The sequence below is a fragment of the Harpegnathos saltator genome, unplaced genomic scaffold (assembly GCF_003227715.2).
Source record: "Harpegnathos saltator strain DR-91 unplaced genomic scaffold, Hsal_v8.6 scaffold374, whole genome shotgun sequence".
NCBI classification, from domain to species: domain Eukaryota; kingdom Metazoa; phylum Arthropoda; class Insecta; order Hymenoptera; family Formicidae; genus Harpegnathos; species Harpegnathos saltator.
In genome coordinates this window covers 548,769-572,021 of record NW_020230177.1, presented here as the reverse complement: position 1 = coordinate 572,021, position 23,253 = coordinate 548,769, and the positions used below count along the sequence as shown (strand labels likewise).

The following is a 23,253-nucleotide window of genomic DNA, read 5'->3' as shown; positions in this document are numbered from 1 at the left end:
TTACACGCGAGAATTATAAGTGGTTAAAGATATATAAAACGCGTTTTTAATTAATATTTATACGTTGCCCTAGGAGATGTTAACACATCCGCCGCATAGTCATGTGTGTTGTGTGCATGCAAGAATTTAAGACGTACGTTATATTATTATTTATTACTCTCGAGTCAAAATTTCTGTCCTCGACCAATTCTTTGTCAAAAATCGGAGAGCACTGTTACGTCATTGAACATATAAAGATATGACAAAATGTAATATGATTTATGTTTCGTACTATATATGTACTACTGTGATGTGTGTATACACCCGTTGCTGAACTAACTGTTTGAAACATCGCGCCTATTATTTTTCCTTATATTTATATATTTCATATTCTATATATTTCATATAAATATGTGGAATATTTCGTATTCCATATATTTATATTTTGTATGCTTAAGTTGTTAAGCATGGCCAGTATGTACATAATGCACAATGCGATTTCTTTTATCGTCTTAATTTAAATATAATTTTGCCATCATATCACCGATACGAGCCAAGATGATATGAAACATACTCCGGCGTATCGTGAGACGAAAATTTATTGTTTGTTAATTAAAAATTGTATTAATTTAAGAATTTGTACGAAGAGAGAAATATATCTATAATATTTATATTGTCTAAAACGTGTTTGTGAATTTACTCGTATACGTTCTCCGTAATATTGCTTCAACAACATTATTATACTTTTATCTGTTACATTGAATTAAAGTCACGTAACGAACAAGTTAGGCTATTTTTAGGAGATAACTGTCCTCTCTTATATTAACGAGAGGAGAATAACTCGCTCCAAACACTTTATTGCATCGGAATTGTTTTATATCGATACTTCTCTATTTCCTCGCTGGTGCTTCTTCGCGTTTAGAACATTCAACATTCGACTTCAATTTAGAATTCAACATTCGACTCAATAATCGACCGGTAGACGAAACTACAAGTTTCGCCAGGAATCGTTTGCGCTGGGGATTTTCTCTAACTCTGACGAACAATCTTTCTTCTTTCAGATCGTAATCTTAGATATGACAAATACCGAGAAAACTAACGACTAACGAGCATAGTCGGAGTTGACTGATCCTCGCGACACAACGCCGATGTCTCCGCATGGATGCTTTATAATTCAGCCACACGACCTTTGACAACAATGCCCGGTGCAATCTCCGTAGTGACGCTGTCACCGTCGTTGGCGTGTTCCTCGTCCCACGCGTCCTGCTTCGCGTATTTTTCCGACATGAGGATCATCTCATTCGGACTCCACTCCGGTGAGTCCTTGCGATTGGCGCTTCTGTAGACGACATTCGAGCTGTATATGTCATCTTCGCTGCCGCAACGATAAACCAGCACCGGCATCGACGGCACAACGCTTTCATACACGGGATTGCGCTTCATCGAATTGCGCTGATGTGATGTCTTCCGCAACATCGCCTAGAATAAAATAACGATCGGGGTGGGCCAGACAGGTCTATTTTTTAAGCATTGACATAACCGATAAGTCGCATCAATGGTTGTAAAATTAAGCTGTGTGCATGTAGGATGTGATAGCGAGAATAGGAGAGTAAAACGGATTGTGTCTTGCCTGGAAGTTGAATGGAGGCTCGTCGTCGTTCTCGTTGTTGTTATTTCTGCGTCCGATCATCTCCAGTTCCTTAATGGGATTTGCGCTGCAAACGTAAGATAGAAAATCTTGTTGAAGAAAGCGAATTTCCATCGCGTCGACGAGAGTACGCGTCTCTTCCTGAAGTGATCGTACCGAATATTACTACTATTGCGGTTGACTTGATCCTCGAATTCCCAATCCGCCCCGTCGGTATCGTTTCTGTTTCGGTTCGACTCGTAGTCGTTGAAATTGCGCATCACCGACGGCTGCGTTGGATTGAACGGTGGTAGTTTCTTAGAGTACGCAGGTCCAGCGTTGTCGATGTTATTCTGCACGTGAGATGGACATGTTTGACACATTACTTTGAGTCATTGAAAACATAGCGAATCATCATTGATTTGAGCGAAATCTCATTTTGTCGCAAACTTACGCAGTAAGGAATATGCGAATCAAGGGGTTGCGCTAAGCCACGTTTGCTCAGAGGCGCTTGATAACCAGAAGTGTTGCTGTTGCGGCGGGACAGGTTCTCCGGTGGACATTGAATCGGGATATTGGGATCCCTGGTGAACGGAGTGTTGATCAAGCTTTGCTCCCCGCCAATCGACGCGCGATGAAGAGGCATGCGGTGCGGCGAATTGGTCGTTTGTACCTGAACGTCTGAGAGAAAGAGAGAGACTTTTTTGCCGCTTTCATACACGATTTTCTGTGCCAGCTTGTGTGATCTATGGCTATCGTTTTGACTCTATCTAGGTAGAGTTTAATATCGAAAGTTGACGATTTCTCGGGACGTACCTCTCGTAAGAACGTTGTTGTTAGCCCATGGTACAGTTTGCCTGCGCAACGGTGCGTCCCAGGGCTCGTGCTCGTCGTCGCTCATCGTGGACGACACAGATCTGTGAGAACGTCTTTCTCTCAGTCGATCTCATAAATTGCCGAAGGGTCCTTAGACGACTCCTACTTCTTCAACAGAGACGGCACGATACGCACAGAAAGACAGAGCTACCGACGTGTACGGAGGGGAGGGAAATAGCAAGACAGAACGGAGCGGATCTGCGAGGAAAGTTACTATCCACCTGTGTATGCGCGCGCGCGCGTGTGTGTGTGTGTTCGTCGTATGTATGTTCAGTCTTAAGTCGTGGTCGTGTACAATAGAGTCTCCGACATGTGTATTTCCGATTCAGACTGTTGCTACAGACAAAGGCCGAAGGTTGAAGAACACTTGAGGCGTGACTCACCTTGCGCGTTTCATTTTCGCATTTGAAGGGTCGTTCATGTAGCTCGTATCGAAGTACGTCAGCTCTTGCTGCAAGTTGAAGGGTAGTTTGTGAACCTCAGGTGGTCTCACCTCGCTTATGTAAGCATCCACCTTAGCGCCTGGATCGATCTTCTCGAGAGCCACACGTTTATTCACTTTCTCCAAAGCTGCTGCTATCGATTGATTGTACAAGTGAACCTATCGTCGATATTCGAAAATATAATTACCTTTCTGTGAAAGAGTCGCTCTATCAAGGGCTTGAGTATTTTCATAATACCTGCTGCGACAACTGCACGAGGTCTTGATAACGAGCTGCACGATACCACAGAAGAACTTGAAACATGCTCTTCGATCTCCACCTACTGCTGTAAAACTTGATGAAATCTTTCGTCTCTTGGCTCATCTCTCCCTTGATCAGTGGGCCGATTTCTTTCCTCACTATATGTCCTCTGTACGCTGATAAGTACGTTTTCATTCAACATTTCACTTTGATATCTTCTAAATTTTTGTTAATTCTAATGATCGAATGATTCTCCTAATTACTCCTTTTAAAATTAGGAATTCTTAAAAATACGAATTCGAGAAAAAATGCAACTCTCTCGGAGTTGTCTGCGAAATGTCGTGAATCGTTGGAATTTACTTTCTCGTCAACTCGAGAACTTGGTCACCCACCTTTCTGTATCATTAACGCCGCTTCATCTTGCGAAAGTGAACTTTTCACTTTGATCGACGTTTTTCTCGCTGAAACAGTGCAATCGACAATGTTGAGAGCTGAAAAACGCAGGGACATTTAAATCGCAAATATATACTCAATGTTTGAGACACAAAATGATGAGACAATTTGCGAGCCGATCGCACGGTCACACGTTCGCTCACCGATGTCTTTCTTGATGCTGATGATCTTCGAGGCGATGTTCTTGCGCGCCAGGAAAGCGCGCATCATACACTGCACTTTCACGATCTTTCTCACTTGCGTCTCGTATAAGCGCGAGAGATACTCTTCATTGTAATACTTCAAGAAGACCTTGGTCTTGCCAATGATCCAGCCCTCCATCTTCAATCTGATCAGAAGCAGCCGGCAGTTGTCCTTCGTCATCTCGACCGTCTCGTCGAAATCGAAGGCTAGGAATTTGTACCTGTAATTAGAAACGATCGTCTGTTAGGCGTAAGCCTAACGTCGAAGCCAGTAAAATATTCCTACTCCCGCATCAAAGTACCGTCGTAGGAACTCTTGAAAAGGTATCCTATACGGATAACCGCGTTGCCTGGCCTTCGCCGTGTCCAGAACCGCTAGCGCTCTGATCTGCTGTTTGACGACCTCTCGATAGAAGCCACGAGGAGTGTCCTCGAGATCGGAGCGTATGCACCTAACGAAATGCATGCCGCTATTTCCTGTGCCCACCGCGAGATTCTTCAAGATCTCGAGACTCGTAGCTCTGAATGTCGACGAGCACGTTCGCATCTTCCGCGTTTGCGAGTACTGTCCTCTGGACGCGGTGTTGTATCTCTGTTGGATTCGACGGAGAAGCAAGGCGTCATTACACACTGTCATTGCAGCCTGCGGGCTTCGTGAAAAGTTGTCCATCGCGGCGAGGATGCTTCTAACGTTGAAGCTTAGTCGAGGAAACATCGACTCCAAATTGACCAAATAGTTCGTTATTGAAGTTAAAACGAGTTGTTATTGAAAATTTGAACTGGAAGTGCTGTCGCGCGTAATCATAGTAGTCACCTACTCGAAGCCTCGTAGATTCCTGCATGAGAGCGCCCCACTTGCTCTTCGACGTTTTCTCCGTTTCTGCCGCGACGGAATTTCCCTGGATGATCGTCAGGTTGCCTGACTTGGTCAGCTTGTTGGTGAACATCTGCTTGACCGCGTCGTACGACGAGAACCTCATTGTGCCGACCATCTCCGGCGGTAGGAAGTCTCGATTTTTGCCGGCGATCTCATTGGCGTCGTATATCAGTTTCCCGGTGTAATGGGCGACGGTGAACTCGTGCGAGCTCACCGGTTTCACGTAAGTTCCGCGCTTACGCTCTTTGATCCTCTCGAGGATGTACTGAGCGTCCTGCATTTGCCGCGAAGCGTCGTCGATGATGTGAAAGAGGCCGTTCGTCTTGTTCATCAACTGATCGATCGCTTCCTTGTTGTCGTAGAAGCGCAAGCGTTGCACAGGTATCTCTTCCTCTTCCTGCTCTTGCTGAAGCCACGGTAAGCGTTAAGCGCGAACACGACGAATGAAGATATCTTAAATTTCGCGAATTTTACTTAAAGATATTCGCGTTGCGGGGTTTATCATCCATAAGAGGGTATTTACCATTTCCCAGGCGAATACTCTTTGATTGTAATGGTATTGCATTTGCTCGTTCATCGTATTCACCACCAGCTGCTCCACTCGATTTATCGAGAAACACTCGAAGCCGAAGAGATCGAGAACGCTGATGGAATATTTATCGCCACTATAAAAGTATATATAGCTCATTGTCAATTGTGAAAATTAAAAAAAAACATTGTATAACGCTAAACATCTGTCTTGCTCGAGACTCATTTCTTTCCAATACGAGATCTCGTCACCAATTTTCGTGTCACTTACTAAAGACTGCGAGTCATCGTCAGTTTATAGTTGATGTTATTGATTATCCAGTCCACCAAACGCTGGTAAAGAGTATTCGCCAAGACGTCCCGTGCTTCTTTCGCTTCTTCGCAAGTGTGTTTCCTGCGCATCGCCGAACCCTTGACGATCAAGCAATAATTCACGAGAGCCCAGATAAATTTCTTCGAATCCAAGCCAAGAAGTTGCGCAACTGCAACGTAAGAGATAATTCGTTAATTCTCGTACGTTTATCAGATCAGATCAAATAAATCTTGAGAAAGATTGAGAATTTTCAGATTCGACTTTTCACCATTGTTAGCGGCTTCGTTGTTCTCCAATTCAGCTTCCCCGTTGTTGCCCTCGACAAATCGAATCTCTCCGAGAAGCAGGATGGCCGCGAGGGTTCTCCAAATTGTCTCACAATACTCCTCCATATCCATATATTTGAGACCCTCCGTGAGCTTCTCGAATTCGAGCACGTTGTTGTGCGGATCGTGTCGTACTTTGAACGCGCGTTTCCTCTCGGCGCTCTTGTCGGTTATTCGGAGATACCGAAGTCTCCTTCCGCTTGGTAGGTAATATTTTTTTAATCTTCCTGATGCCTCGAGGCCGTCGTAGAGATAGTAAAAGGCGTGGAAATTTGACTGATTCCTGAAAGGAAGGATGATTAATAGTTGTTATGTATGATATAGTAACGCAGTTAAATCATTATTCGAAAAAATCATTGTTTTTTCCTTCTACTATTTTTAATTTCATTCTCCTCAATATCGTTTTTCTATTTCATCTCTCAAATTTATTAATTTTATTAGTTTTAACATTCCCTAATTCCTCGCGTCAGTTCGGGAGAAACCAGTTCGGAAAAAACAGCCAGTCAGTTTGCACGCCTGTGCAGTGATAACCATCTGTACGTTGGAAAGTAAAATACGACGTATCCTTTGGCGCTCCTCGCAGTTTACTCGATGAAATAAAAAATCTCCGACTACAACGATGTGATGGTGAAAAACTAATTGCATCGAGGTATGTACCTGTCGCGGGTGGAGACACGCCACTTTTCCAACTGATACGGCCAGAATATCGCGCCTGACGTTTTGCTAGTCGAGCCGAAAGTCATCTGCACTTGCAAGATGCATCTGGTGGAGTCGGCGTTCAGCAGTGTCGACGCGTTTGTAAACGCGTGAATTATTTTTATAGACCGCATCACTCTCATCCCGACGTTATGCATGCCCTGGAGGGAAAGAAAGATACTCGCGAATAGATCTCGTGATTCTGTCATCGACGTCGTCGAACAAGCCAGTTGAACTCACTTTCCCAAGGAACGCGAGATGCTCCACTAGATGCAGCATATTCGTTGTTTTCCCGGAGTTGCTCTCGCCGGCTAACAAAATGTGCTGCGGTTCCTCGTTATGCATCACATCCTGAAATGCGCTGTCCGCCACGGAATAAATATGCGGAGCATTGTCCGATCGCGATTTGCATTGATACTTGGCGTGATGCTGCAATTAAAGTCATATTTCATTACTCGCTACACTTTACCCTTTACGTAACGACATCAAATCACCGCGATATCGTCACGAAACATGTTGACATGTTCGCGAAATCTCGTTGTCTTCTCTCGCGTTTAGTGGCAATATTTGTTGCGCAGGTACGATTCCAAATAAAAATTATGAGCAAGTCAGAGATAAAGAGGTTGCCGTGATCGTTGGCACTGAAGAGGCGGCGATACCGTTTCTATTGTTTCTGCTAATTTAATCGAATCTTGAATATGTAGTCTCATGAAGCAACGTGAAACTCACATGAACATCATAGATACCATGTTGCTCGTTCGGATTGAGTATCAGTAGAATATCGCCGACGAACGTGTGGTATTCGGCCCGCTGCAGTCTCTCGCGAAGTTCGTCCAGGATGACGTCTTCGGTCAGGACGTCGAGCGCCGCAAGATCTTCCGTGAGCATTTGCTCCGGTGGCTCGTCCTGACGAGTCTGTCGAGCAGAGCAAGTCTTTCGTTCGACAACACATCGTAGGAGTCGATTTATTTCGCGATTCCTCCCTCATTGTTACCTTTAAGAAGCCTTTATGAACTATAGATTCTGTTTTCCTTTCTTCCTTGCCCTTCTCTATGACGTCCATTGCCAGTGTCTTGATTTCTTGCGTCAGCTAGAAATCCATGTGTTTTGTTCTTTTCGCGGTCGTAAGTAAGAATTAATTAAGATACTTGGGACATTGAATATAGAAAATGGCACAACTATTTATCCAAGACATCACTATGAATCTATGATACATAATCTACATAAAGAAATGTTTTACGATTTTTATTATTTTGAGTGAATATTTCTTCTTCGCCAATTATGTCGCGATTTTTATTGTCTTCCATTATCTCCCGCAATTAATGTGGTTTTATGAGGTAGAAAAATTGAATTTGCGTGCTCCTAGAGCCTTGACGACAAGCCACAGGTAATCTTTTCGTATTCCTGCGCAACGATCTATGCGCCATTGATCCGCAACTCGCGTCGTCCTGAAATCACAGATTACCGGGTAATCATTCTCGGGCAGTTCCGACAAGAAGGGATGCTCGATGATCTCCATCATGTACGGTCTGTTGTCGGGATTCTTCTCGAGGCATCTGAAACGGACGTAGCACGGACGCGTGAGCGACATCGTTTTCTCCGCACTGGAGAGAGATTTTCATATCTGACTGGTCGCATACTCCATAATAAAGTCGTTGAGATTCCCCGACCAGTTGGCAGGCCGATAGAGTGTCGGCGGTGGATTCCGGACGATCTGGAAGAGGGCTCGCGTCGGGTGCATGTTCTGGAAGGGTGCCTTGCCGTCGGCCAGTTCTATCGCCGTAATGCCGATCGCCCATACGTCGATCCGGCTGTCGTATCCATCGTCGGTCCGGTTGCCCTTGCTGGCGACGACTTCCGGCGCCATCCACGATGGCGATCCTAAGCACGTGCGTCGCTTCTCCTGCTCGCTCTTCATCAGCTTGGAGAGCCCGAAGTCTATCAACTTCACCTCGCCTTCCTTCGTCAAAATGATGTTGCTGCCGCGGATGTCTCTGTGGACGACGTTGTGCTCGTGCAGGTGGATCAGAGCCTGGACAGAGATAGAAGCATTGAAACAGTGGTTGAATTATGTTCTCATAGGCGATTCTCGTTGTTATCGCGTCAATTCGTTGATTGGAAGGAATTATCTCGATTCGAAGTTGACAAACGAGAAACATTGCAAGAATCACGTCGAGTTCTCGCGGACTCTAGGCGAGTCTTGAGACTCGCGCGAACGAAGCCGAGCTGGAACAGCGCGCAACGGGATATACGTGAGGCACCAATGACGATGCGGAAGAGAAGTTGCTAACTCGGCACCTTCAGCGTCTTGCAAGAATCGTCTTTATAGATTTACTGCAAATTGGACGATCTATAACTTGCGGCTGACCGCGCAACAAGCGGCGTGTAACAAGCGCGGGTCAGTGAGCGGTTCCGTGGTTCATGTGGCATGGGCATGAAATCATTAATACCCGGCTCATCGGAGAGCCGCGTCTCAAAGGGTATTCCGCACTCCGAAGCCGTTCTCTTTTCAGACTACTAATCATGAGCGAAATTTCTCATTGATCTTCAGCAAACTCGTAACCTATACCCGGCGAACTTCTTCCTCCTTCACCTCTAGTGAGTTTTCCAACTTCTATAAACTTCAATTAATCACAAAATCGATGGACCACCACACCACATAATGATTTTTCTTTTTCTTGTTTCGATACAAGTGCAAACCTCTTCATTTTTTATCTTCTCCTTGATTAACGTCCCCTGATTAAGTAGATGGTCTCGTGGCGGTGGCGACAATGACGGACAGGCAGAGTACCTGTATTTTTGCAACAACAACATGATACGACGGACTAATACCTTGCTAGACAACGATTTGATCGACAACGAGTTTCCTCGAAAACAAGACGCGAGAGCAGGGGAATCGCTAACGAATCAACCTCATCGACCGGATGCGCAAGAAACTTGGCAGGCAGGGAAACTTGAGGGACGAGCGAATTGTTAACTGGCGGATAAAGATCCAACGGGACGTAACGATCATACCAACGAAGAAGAAGAAGCGCCCAGCGGTAGCCTCCATTCGTCTCTCGTTCCTTATCCCTTCGCCATGCTCTCTTTGTGTTTCTGTTTCAAGCACTGCGCGCTCGCCGCTCGCTCGCTCGCGCGCACCGCTCTTCGCGGGCATTTATTTCGCGTGTAATTTGCCGGCATTAAACGTCAGCGTGGTCTGATTTACCGCACGAGTGACCGTGGACGAATCGCTACTGGGCTCGTGGAACACGTATCCACCAGGCTGAGGGGCAGAGGGGGTTGCGTGCAGTTTTCAAGGCGGAGACGGGCGCGGCGTGGGCAGCCCTAGGAAGCCGGCGGGGAGCCCTGGGCCCCCCTCCGGTCGGTGGCGAAGGGCGTCGGATTATGCGTGCACGAAGCGTACCCCAATGCTGGACTCACATAATGATTTAGTGACAAACTGCCCGGATCGTAAATATTATTGTCGTGAGCCATGAGCCACTCGCGGCAGAAAGAATGCCGGGCCCATTACACATGTCGTGCCCTTTCGCCGCACTCCCTTGGGAACCTCTACGGCGGAATAAGTGGATTTTGGGGGGGAATATCGAGATCCGAACGGGACGGATGTCTATTAGCACACAGAGTACATAAACTTTAGACTCGACTCGAGAGAAAAGGAATGTGGGAGAGCGAGAAAGAGAGATAGAGGGTAGAGTAAATCTCGCGAGAGCGAATCGGGCCGGTCAGACGATTTTTATGATTTTACGATGTACAAGCGTGAACGCGCGTTCGCGGTAAAACAAGTAACGTTGTCGTTATAGCTCTGCAATTATTTCGATCTACCGTATCGTACAATCGCGGTCGGGGCACCGCGCAGCCCTTATTACAGCTCGGTAGGATTAGTTCCGCTCCGCGTATATAAGTGATAGCAGATAAGGGGACAGACAGGCAAGAAACGCGGCCAGAGAGGAGCGCATTATGAGAGATGAAAATCAGTGACACGCGGAATCGAAGCGGAAACGGTCACTTACAGGTTTTATCCTGTAGCGTCCCTCGGTTATTTGCCTTTTTTTGTTGAAGGTTCTTGCCTTCATTTTTTCCACTTCATGAACGCACACACGAGTACGTGAATGCACATGTGCGGGGCTGCTTCTTGGGGTCTGTTGTGAAATGAGCACGTTATCCTTGCCAATTATCCGACCTCCTAGGAAAGACCGGAATCATGGAAGGTCGTGTCATTGCAAATAAGCGAATCCGTCTGCCGTGACTATTAACCATTAAGCTAAAATCGCGGTGGCTTACGAAACGGAAGGACGTTTAGCTCTCTTTTTCTCTCTTCTTATCGTGTCCCTCGACCTCCTCTTGCTGCCTCTTCGTATTCTTCGCTGCTTTCGTTTTTCTTTCTCGAGCATTTGTCTTATGTTGGTTCACCTCGTTCACGTCGGCCGCTTCCGACTCGTTTCGTGCTTACCGTGCGCGGCAGTTCTTACCTTTTTCCTCGAAACTCGCGGAAAAATTAACGACACAGCTTACGTTTTACGATTCGTCGTAAATAAGGATAATATTCAATTAATGCGGTCGTCGAAATTTATCGCGACGTTTATCGCACTGCTCCGTTAATATTAATAATCGAAGCAAAAAAAGAAACGAATATTTGCGCAGGATATGGACTGTGCTGATTCCTTTGGGTTCGCTTCTCTTATGACGATGAATGATACGGCAATATCATCTTTCGTCGAGTTTATTAATTTATTCGTGCGCGCATGTAACGTTTCGATCAAAGTGTCGACTCGTGATTCTTGCGGCGAAACAAATTGATTCGCCGCAAAACTAATCAGGAATAACGAACGATTGATTCAGAAAAGCTTCTGATTGATGAAAACTGGTCACATGTCGACTTAATCGCGACTTAATGACACAATTTTGCGCGTGCAAATAAACATTGTAGCCGCACGGTAAAATGAGAAAATCGGGAAAAATATAGAAATAAATGAGGCGAGACCGCTCCACCGTATGCGCAAGCCGTATTCAAAACTTCGAGTTATGCGGCGTCAACTTCACGCCGGTCCGGCTCGGAGTCGGAGATTGCACTTCCGTTTAGTTCCGCGTCGCGACGCGTCTGCGGACGGGCGGGCGGACGGGATCGGGATGCGAAGCGACGAGTGATCGTCTTATATCGCCTCGATTAGCACGCAGGATCGCGATCGGTCGCGTTATATCCGATCGCATTGACTGAGTAATAAATGAGTGCCCGGTACGCGAGTAATGAACGAGCAAGTGCAACGATGAGTGCCCGAGGCAACGCAACGGTCGACGAGAAGACACGGCATCGACGGCGCGATTCGAGCGGTGAGTGATTGAATTACTATTCATCTTAGTCTCCAATCTCGTGCCCCTCCTGCCTCCTGTAATTACGCCTTTGAGCTCTAATAACTGTGCTGATATCAAGGTTATAGCGCGGTTATATGAATGTGCATATGTGTGTGCGTGTAGGATTAGGCCGACATATTGTGTGACGTAGGCCGAGCATAAACGAATAATGCGAGTGACGAGCCGACAACTTCGCGTCAGACCGCGGTCGGTAATATCGCTCGCGCAATCAGCTGTTTCGTCCCTAACGAAAATACAGATGTAAGCGAGAAGGGAACGAGGCAGCAAGTACTCGCCGTGCTCTTGATCTTGAGTGGATGCCGAGGTGGTTGTATGAGTGAGAGAGGATCATCAAGGGGCAGCTTCTCATACGCGAGAAGGTTAATTAGCGAGCCGCATCTCACCTGTCTTATTTGTAATTTCTGCGCCGGGGAATGTGCGGCCTATCGGCGTGCATCTTCGTCGGTCCTTGTAATTTACGCGTTCTATTTATAAGCCGAGACCCATTCAGCTTTGTCCGCAAGTTAGATTAGATTGGAAAAGTACAAGATGGAACGCACAAAATATATAAATATCTCCTTTTCAAGGAACATTGACGCTCTTTTTGTCGTGAATCGTGAATAGTGAACCAGATCGCAGCTTCTTCGAGCGAATTAGGCTTCCGAGTTGATATCGCTCGGGATAATTTTTAGCGTAACGTCAAATATTTCATGATTTCACTATTGCGCTTACTCGTCTCGTTTCGTACGTAGATGGAATTCGAGCGTTCCAGCAGATTCGCATATTTTCGGGAGTATCGTTTTTACACGCGATATAATTCCCACGCAACAGCTGTTCCGCAATTGTCCGCGTCGCCACCAAAAGCGAGAGTCCCTTTCGATGTTTCCTTTCGGATGCCAGCCGCTTGACGCGACTATCATAATCACAAGGAAGACGCGTTTTTGCGTGCGCACGGTTTTTCTCTGCCTCTTAATTACACCACGCGGATTCGTTTCGGCGCCGATGTATCTTTTGCAATCAGCGGGATAATCTGCCGCGAGATAAAAGCACATAGCCGGGACCAGCACATACCATCGGGCATAATTATATCGTAATAACGCGACTATTGCCGTTGCTACCTGCTATTATCATTTCTGTCGGTTCACCACCGGTGTGCCACTCCGCACTTCATGCGGCTAATATTTATTACATTCTGAATCAAGAGGGGTGGCGAGAGGTGCGGCGAGAGAGGGTAGATTACGGCACAATTTTGCCGGACATTCCGCGACGGCCATCCTTCTCGGCCGCTGACGTATATATCTTCTCGTGCCGGCGCAAAAACTAATTACCTCGGTCGTGCTCACCTGTTTTCGGGCCGGTCGGGCATTTTCGCGTTATAACGATCGACGATGTATGTAATTGATCGTCTTGCGAGACGCGCCTCTCACCTCGCGTCGCGTGTGTATCGCTGTTAATTAATTTTAATCCCTGCCGTTTCCTCGCGAAAACGTCGCGAACGTTCCGTCGTTTCGCGTGTCTCGCGAGGGCCGTCGAGCCGCCTTAACTTTCACGTCTCGTGAATTCTCATTTCGGCAATATCGTTAAACGAAATGATGATCTCCGCCGCGTCCTCCGCACGACTCGACTTACCTTGATCACTTCCCTCAAGATGAAGGCGATGTGCTCCTCTCGCATTCTTCTGTCACTCGCGATCATCCCGCGCGCCAGATCGATGACCGTTCCACCCTCGCACAACTGCAACATGAAACGACGCGGTCTCAGTTAATTAGAACGGCAATCCAAGTTGTAAAACGTAACGAAACGAGAAGCATCAACAACAGCTTACAGAGCTTACAGACTCAACTTATGGACTCAAGTTGGTTGCAAACGCGACGGACGACACGCGGCGTGTTTCGATGAGTGTATCAATTTTCCATTTTACAACGAGAATTGCTTCAATCGCTGCAGACTGAAGTATCATCCTAATCGCGGAAGTAATCGGGACTTGTCTTCTCTTGATCGGGTTTTCGCTGAGACAGTTGCGAGATAATTCTTCCTCGCAATTTCGGACCTTATCTACATCGTGTCTTTCTCTCGAACGTCTTTTCGGTAAATTTCCGTTATGTGCGTTTCTCCCGCCATTTCTCCCTGCTCATCCGTTAGATCTCGCGAGCAAAAGTTAATTTAGTCAGGGAAAGACCGCTCTCTCGTAGACGGAGAGATACCTCCAGATATTAAGCACCGCCAGCAGAATTTATGCTCAAAGCGTAATAAACTTCGTATGTCTACAATTACACGAAACGTGCCGTAATCTTGAGTAAACGTGATCCAGCGCCTCGTCCACGCATTACCGCGGGATACACAGGCTCGTGACACACAGGCTCTCCAGGATCTTCCGCGTCCTTGATGCAACACGCGCTTTTCCCAATTCCGCGTTTCTTGCGCGCGCGCGCGAGGTTCCTCGATCGGCTCTCGACTGTTTTCCCCCGCTGCGGAATCGCGCTCGCGCTCACATGGAATATCACGTCACCACTACAATCTAAGAACGCTCCTGTTTTATTGGCTCACTCTAAAATACGTCTCGCATCGATCGGGCGCGTCAAGCAGGAAGCACACACTCTTGCATAAAGGCATAATACACAATGCGCGAAGAGAAATCAACTGATTAGAATCTTTATTTCTATTGCCATGCTGGAAATTAAAGACTCTGATTGGTTCATTTTCTTATGTGTTGTGTATTATGCCTTTATGCGGAAATGTGTGCTTCTCGCTTAAGAGTTAATCGCGAATAGCATTCGTGCTCGTATGCGTTTCACGCCGCGGGGTGTGCGCGGAGTTTCTTCTCTAGGACACGATGCGAACGGACTCTCGGTGCACTTGCGGCGCACTATCGTGCGCGTCTGACGCGCAGGAAAGAGAGAGAGAGAGAGAGAGAGAGAGAGAGAGAGAGAGAGAGCCACTCATAGCGGCCCTACACACGTCGCGAGTGGTCCTACCGAGGGCCCTACTACGTGCGCGCCCGTAAAACCCGCTCGATATGAAATATCACCGGCGATAAATCCTTACTACATTGTCGCTGCGCGGTTCTCTTTCTCTCTCTCCCTCTCCCTCCCTCTCTCTCTCTCTCTCTCTCTCTCTCTCTCTCTCTCTTTCTCGCGATTTGCGTTCTTTCCTGCCGGTGCGGGCTTAAAGTCGATTGACTCACAAAACTGCTATTCGGTGGCCGCTGGCTAACTATCGACGAGGATGCGCGCCGCATCTTTTTCCCTCTGCTCTTGCCTCGCACACATCGGCGCACATTCGCGAGCCGTCGTTGCGCCTTTATTGCTTGTAATCTCCGACAACGAGCAATCAACGAACTTAACGTTAGCGAGCAGCGACTCATTACGTTTCTTAGTCGCGAGGTACTTAGGCCTCTCCGCGGGCTCGCACGTGAGTTCGCTCGGCCCAAAGTGGATCGTGAGATTCACAGCGAATCTCGTTGTTTTTTTTTTTTTTTCGACGTGTTCGCGCGTGCTTCGCTTTTGAATTTGCGCGAGCGACGCCGTCGGACAGGCCGATCGAACATGCGGGTGGTCGACGCGTGAAGAATGCACGTGGCTCTCGCGAGCGCCATTAAGGTAGGTGTCGAGAGTACGATGATGATACGCGACAAACGAGATTTGTCAGGGGTATAATTGCGCACACACACGTGCTTCTGCGTGACGTGTGAGGGAAACTCGTGGGTTGAATTGTCGACAATTCGAGAAAAAGGAGGACTAACGACGATTGCTCCTGTTAGATTAAAAATTATGCAGCTTTCTCGACGCGATCGGTTTTCCTCCTCGATTTTTTTTTTTTTAAGTAACCCCGCGTTTTTCTCGTAACGACACGAGTCTTCCGCGATATTGATGTGGGAAAGCGGTATTTCATCGGTGAGGCTGGGTAAATCCCTGTAGAAAGTTGACGTAGCCGAATTCGACACGGTCAGCTTCGTGAAGCGTTCGGTGCAGCGATGCGTTTCGAAAGGCAAAGGCGTGGCCGAGAAGACGCCGATTCCGAAGATAAGTCGGTCGATCCTCGAGAGCGCGCGTATTACGTCAACTATCGTCGCTTTACCCGAGATAAGTAATAATGTTTCAGGCGCGCACCGCGGAGGTCCGTCCGTAAATTAGGGCCGCGACGTGCCGGGCCTCACCTGCGTACACGAACGAGTTTAATGATTGTTTAATGGGGGCGCGCGTGTCGTAAATTATCCGTGTATTCGACGGTCTCAAATGCTTGAAATTGCCTCCGGGTCCTGAGTACGGGTACACACACGGCCAACCCTCGCCTCCTTGGTCTCTCTCTCTCTCTCTCTCTCTCTCTCTCTCTCTCTCTCTCTCTCTCTCTCTCTCTCTCCTCTCTCTCTCTCTCTCTCTCTCTCTCTCTCTCGTTCTGCCTTCGTCTTTCATTCTGCATCTCTGTCTCGTGTCTTTTTTTTCTTTCTCTTTTCTTCTTTCTCGTGGGGAATTACGACGTCAAAAGAAGCGTGTTATACACACACTCTTTTCTCATTACATACATAGCGCGGTTTAGATAGAAACTCGGCTAGGATTTTTCGACCTTCAGTAGAGTAGGTTGCAATCATGGTGATTGCATCAATAATAACATGTCTTTGAATTAATCGAGCCGCAGATCCATAAACGTTTATTCGCGATGTTAACTCGTTCCTTACGCGATCGAGCGCGCGTATCGTGAGTTATATGGGGGGGGGATGCGTGTTGGTACGTTGGTGGTACGATTGGAAGTGCGAATATCAATGTGAAATGTAATGTATTTAGAGTGTTCAATTTTATAAAATTTCGGACACTTATACCGCTTCGGCTCGACCGCGATTCGTAACAGCTGACCGACTTGATCGACTGACTCGCTCGACTCGACTCTCTCGACTGCTTTGTTCACGCTCCTTTTATCTTTTATCTTTTTGGAAGTCGAAGAAAACTGACTGTCGAATACGCGTTAGATTGTCTTACGCCGCTTGCTGCCGTCGCGAATTAAACGCGCGTCGTTGCTATCGCGTTGCGCATCGCCGCTTACAGTTACGTACTAATTAGACAAGTATATTAAAGGAGTGAACTTGCGAAGAAGAGAATAATGTGTGCACATTTATGTTGACTCTTATAAGAAAAAAAGTTGGAAAAAAATGGATGGACTTAGCAAAACCAATTGATTGCGGTGCAAATACGAGATTGTACTTCAACTAATTGTGTAATAAGAACTATATACGAGCTGACATTTTAGTTTTATGGCCCAGTCGTAATCTTGACTGAGACTCACCTCCATGACGAACCATATCTCGTCGTAGTTGGACTTCTTCGGAGACCGTTTGCGATATATCCCATAAAACTCCGGCAGGTTTGGATGGCCAGCGAAATCACGAAGAATACGATATTCCTCCACGATCAAGGCCTGTGTTTCCGGCATGAGTCTTTGGATCTTAATGGCAACCTTCTTATTTCCTGAAATACACACACACATATATATATACATAATCGATGCACGGTTACTCGTAATGCCATGCGTAAATGTCTTCAAATATTTCAAACTAGATTGGTCTACGCGCATCTTCTCGTTACATACCAGCCTGCTGATCGATTCCTTCGTAAACCTCGCCACATACGCCGATACCGATGCGATCCTTCAACGCATATCTCTTCCCTGGATCCTGAATGCTATCCATCCGTTTAAAAGTCGCAGACTTCCCGTCTTGGTTTCTGCTTCGATTCTCCATCTCGTCCTGTTCATCTCGTGCGTTACCGCGCCGGTCGTTGTTCACTCTCCGTTTTCCGTAACCGAAATCGTTCATTTTGCAGATCTACGACCTGAAATATATGAGAATTGTCCAAGTTACGATTACAAAGATCATTTTACAACGTATGATAATAATTACCAATGAGAAAAATGTTTAGTATGGGATGAATGTAATGTTTAAAAACAGTATCTGACATATTAATTATCGTAATTCAAGAAGATGGCTGAAAATATATATCAATTCTTTTTTAATTTGATAGTAACAACGTCCATGGACTGTATCTTAAACAAAGTACGTTGCATCAAATTTTCTCTGTGATTCTTCGATGAATCAATTTATGCTTTTCTTCTTTCAGCCAATGATCGTTAGTGGATGTGACGATGAAGAAGTATCACTTCGCATTCTCGAAAAATCACGATCGACGTCTCTCCCCTCGTGATCAAGTCGCACAAGATCGAGGATGACTCTCCGAACGCTCTTGGAATATTTTAAGAGACGTCAGGATCGGCCGATCGAGTGTTTTAGCAGCGCCCCGGCTCACAAAGGTGAGTGCTAATTATATTCCCTCTCGAGTTCCCCGTGAACGAGTGGTAATCGTTAATTAGTAGCTTGCTTCCTGAAAGCTTCGGCGGGCGTTGCCGGAGAAGGATGGGGCGAAGAAAGGATCGGAGGGGCGTCCTCCGCCGCGAACCTGACTCGCATCCCTGCCTATTTATCGGCTGTACGTTTTAATCGAATTACACTAAACCCGTGCGCCGAGATTTAATCGCATTCCTTCTGCTCAAAGAGCTAAGACGAATCCGCCGATTTTTATATACGTTGCATTCTTTTTTAACTTGTCATATGATAGCCAATATTGCCAGCAGGTATGATGAACCCATTACTTTTGTGTGAAATGAATATTTGCTATACCTTGGGATATTATTATTGTAACGAGTCAGCCAAACGTTCGGTTCGTAATTTTCAAGTCAAATTTCGCGTTATTGCATACAGTGGAAACAAATTGTTCAACAATCAAGTAATCGTTATCATTTATCACGATCCTTCGTTCTGACAACATCCTAATTTTTTAATTCAAGTTTTTTAACTTTAACTTTTTTAACATTCTGACTTTAACACTCTAACTTTTTTAACGCTCAGTGCTATGCACCTGTCAGTTATCTGACGTGTCGCGGATCAAGATAAATCTTAGTTTACGTATGCAGTCTGTCAAACAAACATGTCAATGTTTTCTTCAAGACGCGACTGACTAATTTAGTTTGCTATTTACTCGCCGGTCACGGTTACGGTCACGTGAACACCAAAACTTGTAGGGTTGCGAAAATGTTGTAAGTGGATATCTGCTCATTCGTCGCATCTCATGAATTACGTAAAACTATTTCAAACACGTGCACGACGACGTAGAATCGAGCGGTGAATATTTTTCACTCGCTCTCGTTAGGGCGGTAAACATTCTCGGAAAATGAAAAACCGCCGGCAAGTTTTTCTCTCCCGATGAATTTTTCCCTTTTTAGATGCTCTCATTTTGAAATGCTCTCCTCATCGCGCGCACGCTTTGTCGTAATCCATTTACGAGTTATTCCGATCGCTTCCGTTCTTCCCTCGGTTCGTAAGGACGCAGTTGATAAGCTTCGAGAAAGTGTGCCGTTTCTAACAGGATTATTGTTCGGTCTTAAATGTAATCGGCGTAATTAGGGTTTCGCAGACAACGAAACTTTTCTTTTTTCTCCGAAATTCGCAGGATGTACCGGTATAATTTTCGTTTTACCACGGCTGCACATTCTACACTCATCATCGTTTATAACATATATCAAGTAGCTTTTATTGCGTTTTTATTGCGATTTTCCTCCACCGTTCCGACAGCCGAACGTCGCGCTCTTGCTCCTCCTGCGAAGAGTCATTTTGCGAACTCGTGCTCGCCCCGTCACGGCGCGCCCTTGAATTTCCGCGAGTCTGCTTAGAATCCTGTTTCCGCGGCACGTCGGTAGGGAAACGCGAGGACATACGCGGGGCGAGAAAAGAGAGGAGTCACGTCGTTAGCCAATTCATTTATTCCCGGTAGGTCGGCGCCCGTCCGGCATAATCCATCGATTTGTCGGCGCGGCGTGTCCCGTGTAATGTCGTTTCTTGCCGCTTGTAATCGAGTCGGCGAGAAGGAGAGCGACTCGAGCGAGAGGACGGCGCGTCACTGACTATATGTGAACGGCCGTAAGAAAAGCCACTCGAACCGGAGTTCGCGTTCGCGGTTCCGTCCTTCATCCCCCTCTTTCTCCCCCTTCGGTTCCTCTGCCGGCGCTCTCCAGGATCTTCCTGCCTCTGTCTCTCCGTTTGCACCTTCGCTCTTCGTCCTGGCCTCGTCCTTCCTCGCCTTTCTCTTCGCTTTGCGCCGGTGTCGGTGCAAGTTTATTGATACGACGGGGCGCTAAATTATTGATGCCCGACTGCACGCCGCGAGACAACGAAGAAGGAGAGGTGAAAGAGGAGGAAGAGGAGGAGCTGGAGGACGAGGACGAGTCCTGTGATTTCAGAAAAAAGCTTTCCGCGTCACTCGCCGCGTCCGTCGCCGGTCTTTCCGTCTCTCCTTCTCACCCTGCTCTTCGCTCCTTCTCCTCTGCGTATTAAGCGACCGAGGTGGACTCGACCCCGCGATCTTTAAAAGGAAGGAAGATCCGCGGGCCGACGAAACGCACGTTGTGAGAAAGTTCCGCGCGATATGTACGAGGAACCACTGCAAGTGTGGCAGTGATGAATTCGCAATCACCGATCTTCTCAAGCTCGAGTCTTCTCCTTCCAAGAAACGGGCGACACCCGTTTATCTCCTGTCAATTCTCCATGATATTTATCGTAGTAGACTTTTCGGCTCTACTCTCGATTAATTGTATATTTTAGTCATACTCTCCGACTGTATTTCTCATTCTAAATTCAAGTTGTTAGTAAAATTGATCGACGGTATATTCTAGAAATTAAATCATCGCGTAACAAAATTGAACAACTCCCCGAGGTTGATCAATGTACCATCCGATCGGGCCGAATCGAGAAACAATCGCTAGTTTGTTACGTCTGCCGAATTTCCCACATGACTACTGTCGTACTTGACGTGTAGGAATCAATGGGTCTTCCGGCATCCGTGCGTTTCTGCGAAATCGCCGAGGAGAGGAAGGACAGAGGCCACGTTCCGCGCATTCGCTTCTCGAAAAAGCAGCTGTGGGAAAGTTGATATCTGTTTGGCCTGCGATGCGGTGGACGATCGCCTGCCACGGCGGAATGTTAGCACCGCGAGTCCCTGGGAAGAAACGGCAACGGTAGTAATGGTCGAGGGAAAAAGAGAAGAAAGGAGAAGAGAAAAAGGGAGAGAGAGAGAGAGAGAGAGAGAGAGAGAGAGAAAGGGCAGGAGAGACCGAAAACGTTGTCGGACCCAACCGGACCAGTTGAAAAGGGTTCGACACTCCTCCCGCCGGAAAGTGCCGCGGTGAACCAGTGACAAGTGGCTCGCTCGTTCGCTCGCGTCTCTCCGTGTCCGTGCAAGAAACGTGCGTCTTCGGCACATTGCGTAGCGTCGTTTATATGTTTATATCGCGCTCTCTCTCTCTCTCTTCGATCGTCACCGAGAGTGCGATGGGAATATTCCGGGAGAAATCTGGCTCTCCGAATGTTTGTCCAAAAAGAACATTTGAGCAGCTTATCGTTACACCTTTATCGGCCGAATAATTTCTTCCCACTTTGTATTCTACGGAAAGGTAGTGTCGCTTAAAATTTTGTTTGCGTCGTTTAAGTTCGTCTCATTCACAATGCAGGTTGTGCAATGCGTTTGCGGGAGAATGAAGCACGGCTCGGGCTCTTTTCGCGTTCCTGCCGCGAACTACTCGAGACGTAAAAGCGGGCGCCCGTCTCGAAGACGGAGGACACCTTACGCGGTGCTTTCTTGCTGCTCGCCCTGTCCCTTTTACAGACGTCCATCGGTCGATGCTTTCGGCAGATAAAGCGTCAACCTGCTCGTCGACTCCGTGCCCGAGGTGTCGCGGTTCTCGCGCGTTCTCGGCTCGCGAAAAATCGCCGCGAGCGTGTACGCTCGTTATTTCCGTCAGCGGGCTAATCGATACCGGGAATCTCGTCGTTTCCCTCGTCGGTGTTCTCTTCGTCGAAGCTCATGCAACATTTAACTTCCCGCTATGCTTTTCTGGACTCGCATAAGTTGACGCGGGCTCCGCGGGGACGCGGCTTTCCTCGGCTTTCTGCCGCTTGCGTTATCGTTCATCGACGTCGTTGTCAGAAGGATCGATGCAACAGATCGACCACTTGCGGTTTTCGTTTTTACAATGCGTGATTTTGTTGATTTGAACAGGGGTAACGCCTGTTTCGATGCATCTATAGGCGAGAGACATTAGTCTCTGGTCTTGGTACCGTCGAATGCACCGCTCTCTTCTTTCAAGATTCTCTCCTCTTTCTGCTCTTTCCATAATAAAAAAAAAAATGCATGCTGCGAAATATGGCGAAATCCTCGTTTTCCTCGCTGTTTATTCCACGCTCGTGTTCGGCGTTTTTTGCATCTTTCAAAAATAAAAGAAACGACAAATATCGCGGTAACGTGCGGTAAATTCACGATACTTGATTAAAAATTAAATTCTCATTCCGCGGCAAGTTCTCAAAGCCACCGCAACTCATTAAACCAATCATCCCTGACTCTCTCCCCTTTTCCTCCACGAAATGAAGAGAACGAGATTACCCGCAAACACAAGCCCGCCTAGCTCGATCTCGACATACTTTGTTCCGTTTGTCCGAGAACCGATTGCACAGGCCGCGTATTACTCTTCGTCCTGTCGCACTTGTCACTCCTCAACTTCGTTATTTCTCGCGTATGCGCGACCTTTCCCGTCCTCGATCCGTTCGCGGCACGGTAGGCGTGGTAGCGCGATGAAAGCGGCGGCGGCGGCGGCGGCGGCTGCTTCCCGTTACGCGGAGGGTGCACGAAAATACTTTACTTACGTAAAGGGACGCGACTCTCTCTCCTTCTCGAGCCGTCCCGCGCGACTCAGAACTCACCTCTAATTAAAACACGTCTGACAGGTCGTGCAGGCCCCGCGGCGTCCACCCTCGCAGTGCTAGCGCGGCCTGACTAAGTGCACTACGACGCATTCTCGTGTGGGGTGGTTGCCGCGATCTACGTGGCCGAGGGACGCGCGCGCGCCGCCCCGCGATGCTTGGCTTCCGTGATCCAATAACGCCGACTTAATTAGCTGACTGCTAACTCGCAAGCCTGTTAGCCTCATTGATTTCGCTCGCCAGACCGTCGTCCACTCGTTTCTGCCACTCTTCCCCCTTTCCACCCTCGTCGGAGATCCATTTCCTCTTTTATCCGTCGTTACAAAGCTCATTCTAAGCCCTTTCGGCAATCGCTCCCGATGCACGGATGGTCGTCTTCGGCTCTCCCCTCGCTCGTCCTCCCCCATTCAGATTGCTTATTCGGATCGGAATCCACTTAATAAGTTCGCGCTTCTCGGCGCGCTCGCTTATCGACAGACGTCTTGATATCTCTGTTCATAAGGCGCTCCAGAGAAATTGGCGAAGCTATATATATATATATATATATATATATATATATACTGTGATAC

General features: G+C 47.2%; 1 protein-coding gene across 4 annotated transcripts; it reads right to left on the bottom strand.

The window, feature by feature from the left end:
- Nucleotides 1-136: 136 nt before the first annotated feature.
- On the bottom strand, nucleotides 137-22,786 carry ninaC (STKc_myosinIII_N_like and MYSc_Myo21 domain-containing protein ninaC). 4 transcript variants are annotated; one of them, XM_011151347.3, is made up of 24 exons: nucleotides 22,685-22,786; nucleotides 17,473-17,714; nucleotides 17,170-17,351; nucleotides 13,522-13,626; nucleotides 8,181-8,572; nucleotides 8,006-8,096; nucleotides 7,535-7,630; nucleotides 7,270-7,455; nucleotides 6,781-6,969; nucleotides 6,502-6,701; nucleotides 5,787-6,127; nucleotides 5,477-5,687; nucleotides 5,201-5,342; nucleotides 4,619-5,083; nucleotides 4,103-4,392; nucleotides 3,762-4,021; nucleotides 3,558-3,656; nucleotides 3,163-3,341; nucleotides 2,866-3,083; nucleotides 2,423-2,523; nucleotides 2,061-2,287; nucleotides 1,784-1,959; nucleotides 1,610-1,694; nucleotides 137-1,458 (listed from the first exon to the last, which is right to left on the bottom strand). In XM_011151347.3, exons 2-24 carry the CDS (start codon nucleotides 17,696-17,698, stop codon nucleotides 1,147-1,149), a joined length of 4,773 nt encoding a protein of 1,590 aa, XP_011149649.1. In that variant the 5' UTR covers nucleotides 17,699-17,714; nucleotides 22,685-22,786; the 3' UTR covers nucleotides 137-1,146. The 4 variants fall into 4 exon arrangements, with proteins under 4 accessions (XP_011149649.1, XP_019699822.1, XP_011149677.1 ...); XM_019844263.1 differs by lacking the exon at nucleotides 22,685-22,786 and having other exon boundaries at nucleotides 1,147-1,458; nucleotides 3,558-3,626; nucleotides 17,473-17,698; XM_011151375.2 differs by lacking the exons at nucleotides 137-1,458; nucleotides 1,610-1,694; nucleotides 1,784-1,959 and having other exon boundaries at nucleotides 2,209-2,287; nucleotides 2,423-2,590.
- Between the last annotated feature and the right edge of the window lie 467 nt (nucleotides 22,787-23,253).